Below are 17,075 nucleotides of genomic sequence, written 5' to 3' on the forward strand. Positions count from 1 at the left end.
TATTGAAACCATTAAAGAGTGGGGAAATATAAAGGCATATTGTAGTATAGGCTCTAGACAACATTGCATAATCCCCAAGTAGAACCCCAAGAAACTTGGCGGCCTCTGCCTGTTCTAATACTATAGTGCTGGGGAATATAGTCTGCTTTTGGATACCTACAGATAAGTGTCAATGCGGACAAAAGGAAGGAGTAAAGGAGTAGTTGTGGAAGAAAGGGGGAATCGAAAGAGGACACATGTAAAAAGTACACTTTAGAATGCCTAGAAATGTCTTTGTAAATTCTTTTCTAATCTTGGTAATCAAGAGCTTTGCAGGACTTTGTTCAATGTATAAAATCTGGACTAAAACAATTAAAATATCACTTTGTTTTAATACATATCCTGCAAAAATGACTGTGCCCTATTGTCTACTGACAATGTCTTTGGAAAATAAAGCCATCTTTACAAATGTACTAGTAATCATTTATGTGTGGGTTCAGCTTAAAAGTTATAAAATTGTGCCATGTGAGAGGCAATGTTTTTAGAAATATGCAGGCATAATTTAGCGTAACAATATTCCACGTTTCTAAGTGTGGACAGGGTATGGCATTCATATTTATAATGACATAATAGTATGTGGTGGAGAACATCAAGAAATCCAAGACAATAGTACATTTGACAGTGTGAATGTTTGGTTCTTTCCGGTGGCTCTTTCTAAGTTCTAAGAATTATGATGTGCCTAAAGCGGATCATCTGAAAACATCCTTTATAGATAGACAAGACTTAACTCTATGAAATGAGAAACCTTTTTGTGGTAATAAGATGTCTATAAGAACTAATGTATAGGATCCTCAGTAAAATTAAAACTTACTGTTCCAAAATCCTATTAAAAGCTCCTTGAGGAGCCTCAAATATTCAACAGTTTACACATTCACTAACAAACACATTTAGTCATGAGCTTAATAGCTGTGGGAGGCATGTTTGAAATTTGGCTTTATATCTTTTGAACATATTCAAGGACATGCACAAACATCCATGATGATAATTTGATATCCTTTGTTTATTCTGCTCCCATGCAAAGTAAAGTGCAGAAAGAAAACTTTCCTTGTGCCCCTCACCCTTCTCCAAACCTTCCCCAAGCACTGCCGTACAGTTTGGAACTGGGCATGTTGATTTAATTCAGGCAACTGATGTAACCTAGTTTTAGTTATCAGGTTACTTGTTATCCTTAACACAAGCCTGCTAACTCCAAGGGATACATGGCACTGAGATGTGATTTTAGGAGATACCAAGCCTGGATTCCCATTCCAGTTGACTATATTATCAGCGTTACCTGTTATGTTCACTTGACCTAATGGTGCCATATGGCAACAGGAACTTGTAGCTATGTTTAGTGAGTTTAAACGTGGTGTTTAAGGAAACATTGTCACATATTTTAGGCGCATAGTTACATAACTACTTGTGGAATAGGTAGGATTTCACAAATAATGTCTTTTAAATGGCATTTTGTCCTCTATCAGGCATCACTGCTTCCAAGGTACTCCATTTCTGTTGAAGCTTTAGGTCCTCCTCTGGGAGAGAGTCGGCCTTTACGGAATTCTGCTTGAATTTCCTCGAATGATCTTCCTTTTGTTTCCGGAACTTTAAAGTGCGTGAACAAAGTAAAGCCAAGAAGAAGTGCAGCAAAAATTATGAATACATAGGGCCCGCATAGATTCTGTGGAATAAAAATGAAAGTAGAAATGTTAGTAACAGGCAGTAGGTTGGCCTTCAATTTTTACCATTAATGTGTGTACTGCTTAAAGTGTGCATCTCAAACTCTTACCGCTACATACTGGAAACACATCCCAATAATGAAGTTGCATGTCCAGTTCAGGCACCCAGCCACAGCCATAGCTGCCGGACGTGGTCCTTGACTGAAGAGTTCTGCAACAATGAACCAGGGGATTGGTCCTGGTCCGATTTCAAAGAAAACTACAAAAAGAAAGATGGCTACCATGCTCATGTAGCTTATCCCAGGAACTTGAGTCTGTAATGAGAAAACGGCAGGTAAAACATGCAAACATAATTTCACCAACGAGAACAGCATTTAGGGCCTGATTCTGACCCTGGTGGGCGGTGACCGCCAGGGTCACCGGCCACGGGAGCACCGCCGACAGACCGGCGGTGCTCCGAAGGGCATTCTGACCGCGGCGGTTCAGCCGCGGTCAGAAAGGGTAAACCGGCGGTCACCCGCCGGTTTACCGCTGCCCTTCTGAATCCTCCATGGCGGCGGAGCGCGCTCCGCCGCCATGGGGATTCAGACACCCCCTACCGCCATCCTGTTCATGGCGGGAAACCCGCCATGAACAGGATGGCGGTAGGGGGTGCCGCGGGGCCCCCGTAAGAGGGCCCCGCAAAGTATTTCAGTGTCTGCTATGCAGACACTGAAATACGCGACGGGTGCCACTGCACCCGTCGCACCTTCCCACTACGCCGGCTCAATTCTGAGCCGGCGTCCTTGTGGGAAGGTTGATTTGCCCTGGGCTGGCGGGCGGCCTTTTGGCGGCCGCCCGTCAGCCCAGGGCAAATCTCAGAATCACCGCAGCGGTCTTTCGACCGCGGTGCGGTGTTCTGACGGGGTTACTTTGGCGGGCGGCCTCCGCCGCCCGCCAAAGTAAGAATGACCCCCTTAGTGTTTTGTATCATAGTCTGCTATCATTAATAGCCCAGATGAACCAAAAAGTCAGATGCTCTTACTGGCACATTTTAGTTTCCATTACCCATAGTACTTTTGTTTTACAGTGGATGACATTCTGAAGCAACAGTTGGTAATTCATTAATAATGTTTAGTAAATATATAAAGATGCAGAAAATATTAAAGTGTGGGTCAGCAACAAAAAGTGGCAGGATAATGAACAAATGAGACAGCAACAAGCATGTCCCCTCTGTTAAGAGACTATGGAAAGAAGTCTATTGAGCAATTCCATTCCAAATGGGACACTCCCACTCAAGACATCTTAGGAAAGTTGATCTCATTCTTGGCCAAGACCTGGATTAATCCTAACCCTAATATGTATGCACTGGAACATTGAAGGCTCTGTCCCGGATTAGTTAAGATTAAATGCTAGTAAATAAACACTTACTTCCTTCAGTCTCAATCTACCCCACTCCAATCTAACCCAATCTACCCCACTCAACTCCACTCCACCCCAATCTATGTTACTCTAACCTACTCCACCACACTCTACTCTACCCCCAATCTACCTTACTCCTCTCTTCCCCAATCTACTCCACTCCAATCTCTCCAAATCAACCCCACTCCACTCTACCCAATCAACCCACCCCTCTCCACCTATTTCTTCCTTGTTCTACTGCTCTCTACCCTACTCCACCCCATTTCACCCCTATCTACTCCAATGTATTCTACCCCATCCTAACCTATTCCAATCTACCTTACTTCAGTCTACCCTAATCTACCCCACTCCCATCTACCCCACTTCAAACAACTCTACTCCAATCTGCCCTGCTCATTCTGTATCACGCTACCCCAATCTACCTAACACTATGCCAATCTACCCGACCCCACTCTACCCAAATCTACCCCACCCCACTCTACCACAATCTACCCAACTCCCCATACCCAAATCTACCATAAGTTTACCCAGTCCACGCCACTCATCTACTCGACCCCAATCTACCCAAATTTACCCTACTCTATCCCACTCCACTATACCCCAATCTACCCACTCACCTCTATCCATATCTACCCCCTCCAATCTACTCAAATCTATCCCACTCAACTCTACCCCACTCCAATCTGCCCCAATCTACTTCAATCTGCCCCTCCACCCCACTCTAACCCACTCTACCCCTCCACCCCACTCTACCCAAATAGCCCTCACTCACATCTCCCCCACACATCCCCCTCCACCCACTCCATTCTACCCAAATTGACCCCACTCAAACCTACCCCATTCTACCCCACTCCAACCTACCCCAATCTGCCCCACTCCACTCTATCCCACTCCACCCAATTTACCCTACTCCAATTTACCCCACTCTACCCCAATTTACCTCACTCCCCACTACCCATCTAGCCCTCTCTCCTCTTCCGTAATCTACCCCTCCAGTTTACCTCAATCTACCTCACTCCACTATACTCTAATCTACCCCATTCAATGTTACTACCCACTTGACCCCAACTCTTGCCCAATCTATCTTACTCCAGTCTTCCCCACCCCAATCTACCTCACTCCATGCCACTTTACCCCAATATACCCAACAGTACCCTATTCCACCTTACCCAATCTAGTTCACCCCAATCTACCCCACTCTATCCCAATCTACTCTACTCCACTTGACCACTATACCACAATCTACCTCATCCCAATCTACCCCAGTCTAACCAGTCCACTCCACGCAACTACACCCCAATCTACTCTACTCCAGTCTACCCTTACCTACCCCACTTCACTACGACCTACCCAAGTTTACCCCACACTACCCCAGTCTACACCACTCTACTCCACTCCACTCTACCCCAATCTACTCCACCCCATCTAATCAAATCTACTCTAATATACCTCACTCTAACCCACTCCACACTACCTCAGTCTACCCCACTACTGTACCTCACTTCACTCTACCCCAAACTACGCCTCTTTAATCTATCCCAAACTACTCCACTCCAATCTGACCTACTCCACCCCACTACAATCTATGCCAGTATACCTCTCCCTACTCCCACTCTACCCCACTCCAGTCTACCTCAATCTTCCCCACCTTACGTCACTCCACCCCACTCCACTCTACCTCAATCTACCCCATTCCACCCCACTCTACACCACTCCAATTTACACCACTCCAAATCTACCCCACTCTACCTGACACCAAAATAATTTACCTCAGTCTACTCCATACATCAATCTACCATACTCCATTCTACTCCTCTCTACCTCAGTCTCCCCTACTATACCCCACTCCACTTTACCCCAATCTACACCATTCACCATACTCCTCTCACTTAACCCCACTCCACCCCACTTTACTCCACCCTACTACAATCCTCCCAACTCCATGCCACTATCTTTTAGCCATGCTCAACAACAGCCACATTGTTGTCAAACATGGCTAAAATACATTGCCAAAGCCATTAGTTCTCCCTTAAGAGAGACCAATTGGCTTTGCCAATGCTTGTTTAAAGTGCTTGAAATAGCAGAGGTAGTCTTTCAACATTATATTTAAAAATGGCTGTAATATTTAGATCATTTTCACAATTGGGCCTAGTCACAAACCACGTTTTTATTAAGCCATGTAGCACTACAGTATTACTACACACAGTGCAAAATACTATTCAAAAACCTAAAGCAGGAGGCCACCAGTTACAACTCTATCTTTTCTGTGGTAAGACCTCTGCCAAGGTGGAGGAAGTCTAGCACACTAAGGTATACATTTTTTTAGTAATTGTCAGAGAGACAAGGATGAGTGGCTGAAAAATGTGGAATAGTTGATACCAAATGAGAGAGGGTTAGAATAATGTAAGGAGTGGTTTAGTAAAGGACATGCTAATACAAAACCACACTCACAAAAGAGTAAGACCAGTGCTATTCCCAAAATGCACTTTGAAAGTTACTACAGCTCAAAAGGTATCAACACAGGTGCAAATGTACAACCTTGGAGCAAATCAAGAACCACCCATCACCAGTTAAAGGTAGTGCAGCACACTCCCATAGAAACAATCGAGACAGGGAAATTAAATGACACAACAAAGTAAATAATGTTGAATTAATTAAATTATTTTTATATTTTAAGAATAATTATTGATTATGTTATCAATTTATTTACAATATTAAACTGTTAAACTTGTATTAATAATGTAGGTCTGGCGGTTGGCCATTGCCATTTCAGAGAATTAGGTCATTCGTTTCAGGGCACTTTTGCATTTGAGACTTGAGAGCCACTTTGTTCTTTGGGTTTTATGCTCAGTTCTCTAGATACATTGTCCTAGTTCTTCATAGTAGCAGGGTTCTTTCTCTGTGCCCGTCTGGGGATTTTTCATGAGCTCCCTTCAGGTTTCAATTCCTATTTGGTCTTAGAGAGCTGGGTTTTGGTTTCCCTCCAGTTTCTGTCCTGTATTGGTCACCCTGGGGATTTTCTATTTCTTGAGTGGCTTCTTGCAGGGCTTCCTTGAGAGATGGCTCCAATGCTGCAAAGTAGGCCATAACGCTTACTTTCATGTCCCAGTGTAGTTTGCATGTGGCTGCCAACTGTCAGGTGTTCTGGCATCTGTGAAACATTGATCATGATTTCTGGTACTGTAATATCAAAGGATGCTGCAGTGTTGTTTGTCAGTGTAATTTGGTTACTTATTGGCATCCCTTCTCTTCAGATTTTCCAGCTTTGGTGTCTTTCATGATGTATGCACTAGGACAATGAAGAGGTCAGAGGAGGTAATTCCTCAATTACTTGCCAGTAATCATCATTACTTTTGGTATTCCTTGGAATAGTTCTGATTACCTGCCCTTCCTGCCTGCTTGATGTAATAACAAGCTGTCATGTTGCCTTGTTTTTTCAGGAACATGACTACATATGGGCTTACAAGGCAAAGACACTGAAGAATAGAATGAGATTCCTGGCAACAGAAAGGGCCTGGGCTTAAATCGCCTTAATAATATTTCCTTTTGTTGGGCAGATACTACAGGCATCAATTCAGTGTCACCAACCCTTGGGGAGATAGTGAAAACAGGCATTTAAAGATGAGAAAAGAGACTTATTTATAGGAAGAGGCACATGGGGTAAATGATGGAGATTCATAAAATAACAGGAGAGGGATTTTCATTTGAAGAGATGAGTTAAGCTCCTGTCCCCTCCTTTCTGCTGCTCAAACTGAGGCAACATCAGCTAGTTGACTAGAGAAGATCTGAGACCTTGTGGAAGAACATCTCTCTTAATTCTGTTTGCTACAAAGTGTCTAGCATGGCTATGAATGGATTTGTAAATATTACAAGCCATTTTAAAAAGAGGCCTCTGTTTGAAGGGGAGCCAGTGAAGCTTTATTACGCCAGGAGAGATGTGCCCATCTGTATGCAATTTACAGAATATCCTCACTGCTGTATTTTGTATGATTTGTAATTTGTGTAAAGAAGTTGCAGGGTGCTCCTAATGCACAAAATGTGCATAGTTCAAGCAGAACACAATGAACACTGCGCCTGCCACTTTCAAACCCTCAGGCGACAGAAGAGGAACATCCTTCCTAATTGATTGCAGTAGGTCAGAGCGTGTTGCTGTGACTGCCTTGATCTGGGGGATCATGGACAGTGGGTTATCTACTACGATTCCCAGGCTCTTGGCAGAGGTCACTGGAACAGGAGGGACAATGAGTTCAGAAGGTGTTGTTCGCCAAGAGATCTGTCCTCTGATTGACAAAAATGTGTACAGTCCCATCAGCATTTAGCTTGCGCAGCTAGTGCCCATCCAGTCTCAAATAAACTTCAGGATAGATTAAAAGACCTGGTGGGAATGGGTATTACCCTCAAAACAGAAGATGAGCTGAGGATCATCAGCATAGTTGTAGAGTCTACAACCATGAATGGCCAGGGCTAAGATTAATAGGCAGAGACAAACATTAAACAGCAAAGGAGATAATGCTGAGCCCTGGAGGACCACACAGATGAGATGGGTACTAGAAGACTAAAACTGCCAATGGTATACTTCCTGTGTGCAGCCTCCTAGAAAGGAGGATATACAACTTGAAGCCTGGCTTGATAGACTAGCCACCTTTAGGCAATTCATCAGAATGGCGTGTTCGACAGTATCAAAGGAGCCAGATAAATCTAGGAGAACTAGCACGGGTGCAAGTCCTAAATCCAACTCTCATTGTAGATCATCAAGGACAGAGAACATACCTGCTTCTGTACAGTGGACTGGATGGAACTGAGCCTGCAATGGATGAAGGCAGTTGGATGACTAAAGGAGCATGCTTAGCTCCTGTGTAACAAATCTAAAATGTTGGCTGTGTAGGGGAGAAGTGAAATTGGGCAATCGTTTTTCAATAGTTTAGGATTGTAGCCGGATTCTTGAGCGAGAAATGTATCACAGCAGCTTTAAATCTGTCGGGAGTAATGCTCTGAGCGAGTGACTTATTCAAAAGGTCTAACAGAGGGTGAGTTGGGGGTAGGGATCCAGCGCGGGAGCCAGATGTCACCTCATGCATGAGAGAAATAAAATCTCTTGCTGGAGCTGTGGAAACTATCGGGGAATGGAAATTAATGGCTCCACAGTCCACAGGTTGTTGAATGCTTCCCTTAATTGATTTAATTTTCTCTCTGAAAAACGTGCTGGGTGCATTGCACAGAGTTTAGGAGGGTTCTTTCTCCTGGGTTACGGTAACATTTGTGTTAATTGTTAAAAAAAGTACATACATATGGTTGTCTATCTTGCATGTCAAGCAACACAGTTTAGGGGTAATATGCCATAACCTTTTTCAATGTGCCACACATATACCTAGATGAACACATCAGTATTACATTGAAACCCACCTGAAGTGCAAGTCCTATTGTCATGATTACAGCACATATGCACATCCCGCCTAAGCCGGCAAGAATCAAGGGGCGTCTTCCTGCTTTCTCAACAAGGAAGACCTGCAGAGACATAGAGGAAAATATATTTTGACTGTATTGAATTAGGTTTGTTGTGTAATGATTATTTACCTCAATATAGTATATTGACTTCACTTGTGCTCTATATACAAAGTTAATTGTCCACCTTATCATTTTGCATCCTGTATTTAAGGCCAAGGTGATTAAGGCAAGCTAAGGTACCTTGAATTCTGTTGTTAATTTGTATGTTTCTTAAATACAACCAGCATTCCCCCCTTACAAAGTTATGCCTGTTGGTAACTCATTTTAATGTATGCAGATGAAGAATTCCATTAAAATACACTCCCCCCAAATTCTGACAGATTTAGAGTTTTCACTTTTAGGCCATTCATTCTATCTGTAACCACTACACTAGATCCAAACATATGTGCTTTACAACCACTGACCACCGTCTCTCTCAGACACCAAAGCAAAGACACAGACCCACCATTCCCAATCAAGTGTGGCCCTCTGACAATGTTGCCTTCTTACTGAATGTTTAGAGTGGAGCAAGCTAAGTGCTACCCCGATCATTTCATAGCTTCTGATTAGTACCGCCTGCTCTTAAAGGAAACTCTGAATATGTGATTCTTTTTGCCTATCTAACTCCAAAGGGTTAAAAATGTGCCATATTCATTGTTGAAAATCAGGAACACGTCTTGGCTGATGTTATACGTTACACTTGCCCTACCAATCATGCAGAGAATCCCAAGATTCTGTCTTTGCTACTCTATTAGCTCTATGGCTGTGAATAGTGTAAGCCTATTTGTCTTCTATTTTGATTCTCTAACCTCCATCTTTTAAATGAGCCCTGCAATAATGTGCAACTTAGAGAGGTAGGGAATGCAGAGATTTCTAGCTACTCTTTGAATGAAAGTCTGCCTTGAAATTCAGATACCTTGTCCTTTAGAAAAGAGACTACATTTATACTTGGTGATTGCAAAAATCAGTGTCCCCCCAGTTTACAAACTTGAAAGAATTACATCTATAGCAATAACCGATGGACTACTCTAGTGAAAGCACCATATTAAAAGAGTCTTGTAAAAACTTTCACATATTAATAAAAAATGTATGGATTTATGTAATTGTATACATATACATGTATGTGTAGATATATGTGTATGTAATTGTACACATATACATGTATGTGTATATATATACGTGTATGGAAATATATATGTCTGTATATTTATGACTTTGTTCACTGAAAAAACACAGATAAAATTTGAGTTATAGTACTGGCTCAAAAGCTTAAAATCAATCAGTTATGGTTATCAATGCACATAACACACACCATAATTCCCTACATCTGCGAAGTTGTTGTCCCAATAAGTGTTTTTTTTGTGTTTCTGTGCCATTGGCAAAATTGTGCTCTGTGGATGGTGTATGTTGCGTACATTTATAATCATGTCTGACAAATGTCAGTGACTTTACATGTTTGAGCCAGAACCATAACTCAATTTTGTCTTTGATTTTAATTGAGTTTATTTTATGATATACTTAATTCACAACCACTGCTGAGCCCGACTGAAGGATTGGGTTAGGTGAAGTGTGTGATCAGGCCCCCAGTGAGCTGCCAGGCTTTATGTCCAACCTGTTGTTGGTACCCAAAGGCTGTGCACATCAGGACCTAAAGGCACCCTGGACCAGGCCACATGCCATCCCCATAGAACTAAGACAAACTTAATGCAAATTCATCCAAGAGACCACAATTTATAGGTAAATCAAAAAGTGCATTTTCAGTGAAAAGTACCTCTGAACCGTGACTACAAACTATCCAGTGCTGACCACTTGTAATATGTCTTTCTCTGTTTCAAAGTAAAATATATGTCCTTATTTTACTTTTTTATCTATTAAGGTATTTAAGACTGATGGACTACTTTTTAATTATGTCACTTCTGTACTTCCTGGTCTACAATAGTGCTGTTTCACCCTATGTTTTGAGTTGATGCCAATGGCTATGTGCCAGAAGAAGAGCCCTTTGCAGAAACATGCTGTTTGGTAAACCGTTAGGAAGGCACTGGTCTTTACATGTTATGCTGCAACCAACATTGGCACTCAGCACCTGCTGTGCTCCACCCAAGAGCTCAATGAGAGTGATACAGATGGCAATGGCATCTTATCTTGTAGTCCTCTGGTAGAGTTTGATCACACAAGGCTATTTTGCACATTTCAACAACACACTCCTCTTGTGTTGGTAGGTTATGGGAACACCACTGCCTCAATATATGTATGTTGGCTGTGGCCAATGCTGTCAACAACCATTGTCTTAATTGAGAGGATATGTTTAAGATATCACTTGCATCAGTCAGCCAGGCTGTTTTGGTAAACAGTGTTATAGGTTGATCTAAGGAGTCATCTATGGTGTTCCAAGTTAATGTACAGGAAATGCCCAATTACAAGTCACATATTATTGGTGAGGAGCAATCTCCACACACAAAATTAATGTTACCATGTAATGACACTCCATCAGTTCCATGCAATTAGGAGTTTATCACTCCTTGGAAATGGCTGAAATACCTGTGGGAAAATGCCTTTACTGGATGTACATCTGCATGATTTTCCCTTTTCCAACATGAATTAATACCCACAACAGGTGGTAAATGTGATCCAAGGATAGGTCCTGAACAGATCTAGAGGGAGGCTGTTGAGAGAGTATTGGGCAGGGAGTTGGTGGATATTTGATAACCACTGGATGGAGAGTTGGGTGATGTCTCCCAAATGAAGAGAGAACCCGTAGGGTTGTTGAAAGCAGAGAGATGATAGCACCACTTAGTACAGCTTGGTACAGATAATGATACCGGAGGATAAAGGTGCCACCCTGGACCCCTGTGTAGCTAGTGACAGTGGTGCACTGTGATTCAACTGGCCATCCGCAAGCTGCCATTATACAAAGAGGTGGCCTCTGGTTTTACTGCTGGTATGTGTTGACAAGCCAACTGAGGTAGGAAAGAGAGGCAGAGTGCTCCCTCAGAGAAGCGTTTGGTCTTAGCGCTCCCTATAAAGTTGCTATGGCACTGAGAGGGTGATAAATGTACATTTACTCAAAATATGGAAGAAAAATCAAAAGAGAGAGGCATCTCTTCTTTCATCCCTTTATACATAAGGGTAAGGGTGTCAGTGAGGACGAGCTCAAAAATTGTCCATAGGAGACCACGCTTGTACACCTGAGACAGATAATAGTTTTTTCTGAACTCATTATTAAAAGATGGGCACAATGGAGGAAACAATAGGAGCAAAGCCCTGTCTGGAATGCATGGAAGCAGGTTGGTTGGAAACTAGTCCTCAATTAATGTGAGACATCCAATGCCAGATGATGAACATGTCCTTGGCTGAAACAGGCTGAAGGAGGTTCTAATTGAAGTAACAAAGGTAATGGTGATCCTTCAGGGTAAAATGCAATGAAAGCCACTATTATTAATATTTTGAGGTTTCCTACCATCCCTGCTGCTGAAATATTGGTCACAGAAGAGATTCAAAGGGTTTTTGAGGAGTACTTCATCTCCTCTGGCTATGCTGGGTCCTTTCCCAAGACTTTAGCACAGAGATCCAGCACAGGTACCTTCAAGCATCCGAAGCCTGGCAAGACTCACAGTGGTGTAAGATGGCAAGTCACATATCTTCTCCAAGTCTGAAGCGGCACAAGTGTTTTTAGACAATGTGAAGGGTAAATCACTTGAAGCATCCCCCATGTGAAGGTGTCCAGTAAAACTCCCTCTTCGATACGTACACCGCTATAATTCTCTCATTGGTCACAATGACCTCAACAGGAGGGTGACCTGTTTGACATGTTGCGTTGTGTTTCACTTTGTTCCTTGTAGTCCTACCTCTACCTCTCAGAGCAGACACCATTAATCTTTCCCCGTATTAACCCTTTCCTCTGCAGCCGTCTCCTCACTTTTTATCCTTTGGTGATCACCAATGCAACTATTGTGTTTTAGGGATCTGTGGTTACTGTTTGTTAAACAACATGTTGGCGTGAATTAGGGGCTGACTTTTTAGCATATGGTGAGAAATGCATTTTTCTTAAGCTTGCTTCACTGGCCAGGGATCATCCTGATGCAATAGCAATAAAAACGATTTAGCAATAAACTGAGGGGTTTCAGGTTATTAATATTTAGATTGTGTTGCCGTTTTACAGTATTGTAGCCTCTGACTTCATTGAACCTTAATAAAAACTGTAGGAAGAATTAAACATGCGTCTTTGTTAAATATTTCTGAAAAAAATGCTTTGTTATTTTGTTGAACGAAATTAAAGTAAGTTTACACTAAGGCCGAGTAGTAGATAGTATTTGTTTATGGTTTTTGTAAGAGAAACATATTTCTAATTGTTACAAATTTAAACAAACCAAATTTTAAAACAAATTACAAAAAACGATTTCGAGTATACAAGAAAAGAGCCTCTCTCATAACTTGTTTTCTTGCTGTCCTTGATGCCAGACCTGGACTGGCCCTACGTGCTACAGGGAAAATACCAGTGGGTTGGTGAACAGTGAGGTCATGGGTTCTCAGGCCCATTCACCTCTCAGCGTGTGGCGCGCTTTTTTAAACATTCACGTGTATGAATTACTGTTGCTGAGAAAATGCTACTGTTTCCTGTGCCCGAGTTTCAACTGTTACATAAAATGACAATTTGTTTCTTTAAAATAAATTTGAGGTAACTACAGCCTGACACCCTTAGTCGCGTTTTGAACCATTTCCACGTCTCCCTTTAGCTTCTAGCCTTCCACTGCATGGAACTTGTTAGTTCCTTGTCAGGGCCTTTACTTTAAAGTAGCCGGTAATCAGTGACAGACTTTATCTTTTTTTTGTGCCAAGTCATCATTTAAGCAGCACTGGACCTTGAATTGGCAGCGATAACAGGCAGATAGCTATTTGTGCTGACAAAGCCATTCTGCATGTGTTTAAGTGACTGGAAAACCAAACATGATGCAGTACCTGCTAGAATACTTTGCTGACTGTACTACTGAAAATCGATCCCAAGAATATGATGGTACAAGAAGAGTAGGGGACAAAGGGCCAGATGTAGCAATGACAGAATTTGTGATTCTGAAATTGCGAGTTGGTGCGACTCGCCATTTCAGAATCGCAAATCCTGATGCAGAACGGTGTCTCAGACACCGTCTGCGACTCGCTATGGGGTCGCAAAGACCCACCTCATAAATATTAATGAGGTGGGTCGCATTTTCCGACCCCATTACGAGTCCCTGCACTCACAGGGATGGTGGCCTGCTGAAGTCAGCAGACCTCCCTGTCTGTGACTGCTTTTTAAATAAAGCAGTTTTTTTATTTATTTTGCAGCCCGTTTTCCTTAAAGGAAAACGAGTTGCAAAATAAAAAAAATAACGAAACCATTTGGTTTCGTTTTTTGCTCTGAAGAAACCTTTTGGGCAACATTCACAAAGGGGAAGGGGTCCCCTTCCCTTTTGCGAATGAGTTACCACCAGTGTGACACTGGTGGTAACTGCGAATTGCTTTGCGACCGCATTCGCGGTCACAAAGCAGTTCTGCATTGCGATGCGAGTCGTAAATAGGAAGGGAACACCCCTTCCTATTTGCGAGTCGCATTCACAATTTGCGAGTCGGTACCGGCTCGCAAATTGTGAATGTGCATCGCAGAAGGCTGTTTGCATGGCGCAAACTGCGATTTTCGCAGATTGCACCATGCAAACGGCTTACTACATCTGGCCCAAAATATCGAAAACTAAGTGCATATAAGGAAGTATATATTTACTATATCTAAATCGACATTCATGTGCCTTGAAGCTATATATACTGTCTAGGTACATATATGTGGAATTTGGTACAAAAAATCTAGTCTTACTTACCTATCGATATTTCTGTCGATAACCTCTCCTCAAAATTATGTCCCATGTTTATATTTAGATTGTATACCTAACTCCATACATATGTACCTACATACATGTAGCTACTTGGTACATACGTCTTCAAGGTACGTTGATGTTAACTTAAGATTAGTAAATATATATTATTCTCCACATGCAATTCCCTATAGATATTTGGTCCCTGATATTCTTGACCTGCAATATTCTGGGGTTGATATTCAGAGAAAAATCTCATACACCTCTCCCAAGAATCCAGTGTTTTTCAAGACGACCTGCCATTGAACTCCCCAAACTCTGCTGAAAAAATTCAGAAAATAGCTGATCTTATTCAAGGTGGTATACCCCCCCCCCCCCACTACCAGGAGTGTAATGTCAAATGCTATCACTTCACTACAGTGGCAAGGTGTGGTCCAGACTGATGATGTTCACCTGTTTCCTCCGGCTGTGGCCAAACCTTGATCAATGTAAATAGGGGCCTAATTGTCTCCAGCCCCACTCACCTGTTACTCCTCCATGTTTGGCCAAAATCTTTTTTTTCATTCTTTGTCTTATTTTGCCCCCAAAAGGTCTTTAGTTCTTGCTATAATTGTTCTTCTATTGATGGTTCACAATGGTCGCCCATTGTGTGCTTTATATCATGACCACCTTCTCTACATTCTTCTGCAGAGCTTTGATCACCTTTTCAACTATTCTGAAATCTCTGAACTGTTGTCATACCTTTGTATTATCTCTTCATATTTCATGCCTCTCTTCCACACTATATAAACATTATCCTTTGCATCTCTCCTCCTAACATTTTCAAAGCAGCCCTTGAATCAACATGGGAACTTTTCAATGCCCTTATTATTCCCTGTTGGTAATGTATCTTTCAGAGCAGGACACAATAGAAGATGTAAGGTCTCACCAAAGCACACTGAGCACAGTCCCAGGACAAGTAAAGCAGGCACCAAACCAGTTTAGGTCAGGTACACTCTGGCACATGTCAAAACCTCCAGTACAAGCTCCGAATGGAATATTAGCATTGGCGTTGTGGGTATTATCCATTGAATACACTAAAGATTCATAGTCCTCCTGCAGCATTTCATTAGTTGTGTGTTATAGAAGATGGCCAGCTAATTGGAAAGTAGTGCATATGCTTCGACTATGCATTGTCACACCTGGTAGAAGCCACAGCATGCCACGTCCACCTGCCATTGAGGGTTAGTGTGGGCACCTCTATGAGGCAGGATCACTCTATTGCTATTCTGCTATGCTTAGCTCATTATACCAACTGCAACTGCTAACTACATTTTGAACAAAATATTCATGGTAAGCTTGCCACAGGTGCGATGTATCTGCAAGACGTTGGGGAAGTCAGAATGCAGCCTAAGAAGTGGATCACTGTGTGGAAGATGGATGAGGTTATCTCCTTTGCTTGAAAGTGGAATGTTTGTGCCTATTGGGAGCTGTTTGTGTTTGTACCAGGATTTCTCATTAACCTATGGCCGTAAGGAAGCCGCTTTGGTCAGTATGTTGTTACATGTGACTGGACTCTTATGGATAGATGTGCTTATGGGATTAGTTAGCATGTATTGTTAGGACACTACACAGTATGGAATTATTTATAAAAAGGTAATTATGATAGGTTTCTTAAACCCTGATACTCAAGTGAAGACTGGAAGTAAATATACGATGATTGTTAGACCTGACATGCCTTAGGATGGTCACCCCTAACTTTCTGCCTGCCTCCCTCCACTTTTTGGACTCTGTTTTTGCTGGCTTTTAGACTCTGGGCACTTTACCACTGCTTACCAGGGCTAAAGTGCATATACTCTCTCCCTTTAAACATAGTAATTTTGGATCATACCCAATTGGACTATTTAATCTACTTATAAGTCCCTAGTAATGTGCACTGTATGTGCCTAGGGCCTGTAGATTAAATGCTACTAGTGGGCCTGCAGCACTGGTTGTGCCACCCACTCAAGTAGCCCCTGTACCTTGTCCCAGGCCTGCCATTGCAAGGCCTGTGTGTGCAGTTTCACTGCCAATTCGACTTGGCATTTAAAAGTACTTGCCAAGTCTAAAACTCCCCTTTCTCTACACATATGTCACCTCTAATGTGTGCCCTAGGTAACCCCTAGAGCAGGGTGCTGTGTGGGTAAAAGGCAGGACATGTACCTGTGTAGTTTACATGTGCTGATAGTGTAAAACTCCTAAATTCGTTTTTACACTACTGTGAGGCCTGCCCCCTTCATAGGCTAACATTGGGGCTGCCCTCATACATTATTGAAGTGGTAGCTGCTGATCTGAAAGGAGCAGGAAGGTCATATTTATTATGGCCAGAATGGTAATACAAAATCCTGCTGACTGGTGAAGTTGGATTTAATATTACTATTCTAGAAATGCCACTTTTAGAAAGTGAGCATTTCTTTGCACTTAAATCTTTCTGTGCCTTACAATTCACGTCTGGCTGGGTTTAGTTGACAGCTCCTTGTGCATTCACTCAGACACACTCCAAACACAGGGTACTCAGCCTCAATTGCATACATCTGCATTTTGAATGGGTCTTCCTGGGCTGGGAGGGTGGAGGGCCTGCTCTGACACAAAGGACTGCCACACCCCCTACTGGGACCCTGGCAGGCAGGATTGAACT

The 17,075-nt window shown here is 42.4% G+C and overlaps 1 protein-coding gene across 1 annotated transcript in view; it reads right to left on the reverse strand.

Moving 5' to 3' along the window:
• Nucleotides 1-1,018: 1,018 nt before the first annotated feature.
• Nucleotides 1,019-17,075, reverse strand: part of SLC2A2 (solute carrier family 2 member 2) — a 141,499-nt gene continuing 125,442 nt past the window's right edge. The window contains exons 9-11 of the mRNA XM_069213027.1: nucleotides 8,499-8,600; nucleotides 1,805-2,008; nucleotides 1,019-1,696 (exon numbers count right to left, since the gene is read on the reverse strand). Of these exons, the coding sequence (XP_069069128.1) occupies nucleotides 1,496-1,696; nucleotides 1,805-2,008; nucleotides 8,499-8,600 (507 nt within the window). The 3' untranslated portion in view covers nucleotides 1,019-1,495. The remainder of the gene's footprint in view (nucleotides 1,697-1,804; nucleotides 2,009-8,498; nucleotides 8,601-17,075) is intronic.

Source organism: Pleurodeles waltl, chromosome 11, assembly GCF_031143425.1.
Source record: "Pleurodeles waltl isolate 20211129_DDA chromosome 11, aPleWal1.hap1.20221129, whole genome shotgun sequence".
Classification (NCBI taxonomy): Eukaryota; Metazoa; Chordata; class Amphibia; order Caudata; family Salamandridae; genus Pleurodeles; species Pleurodeles waltl.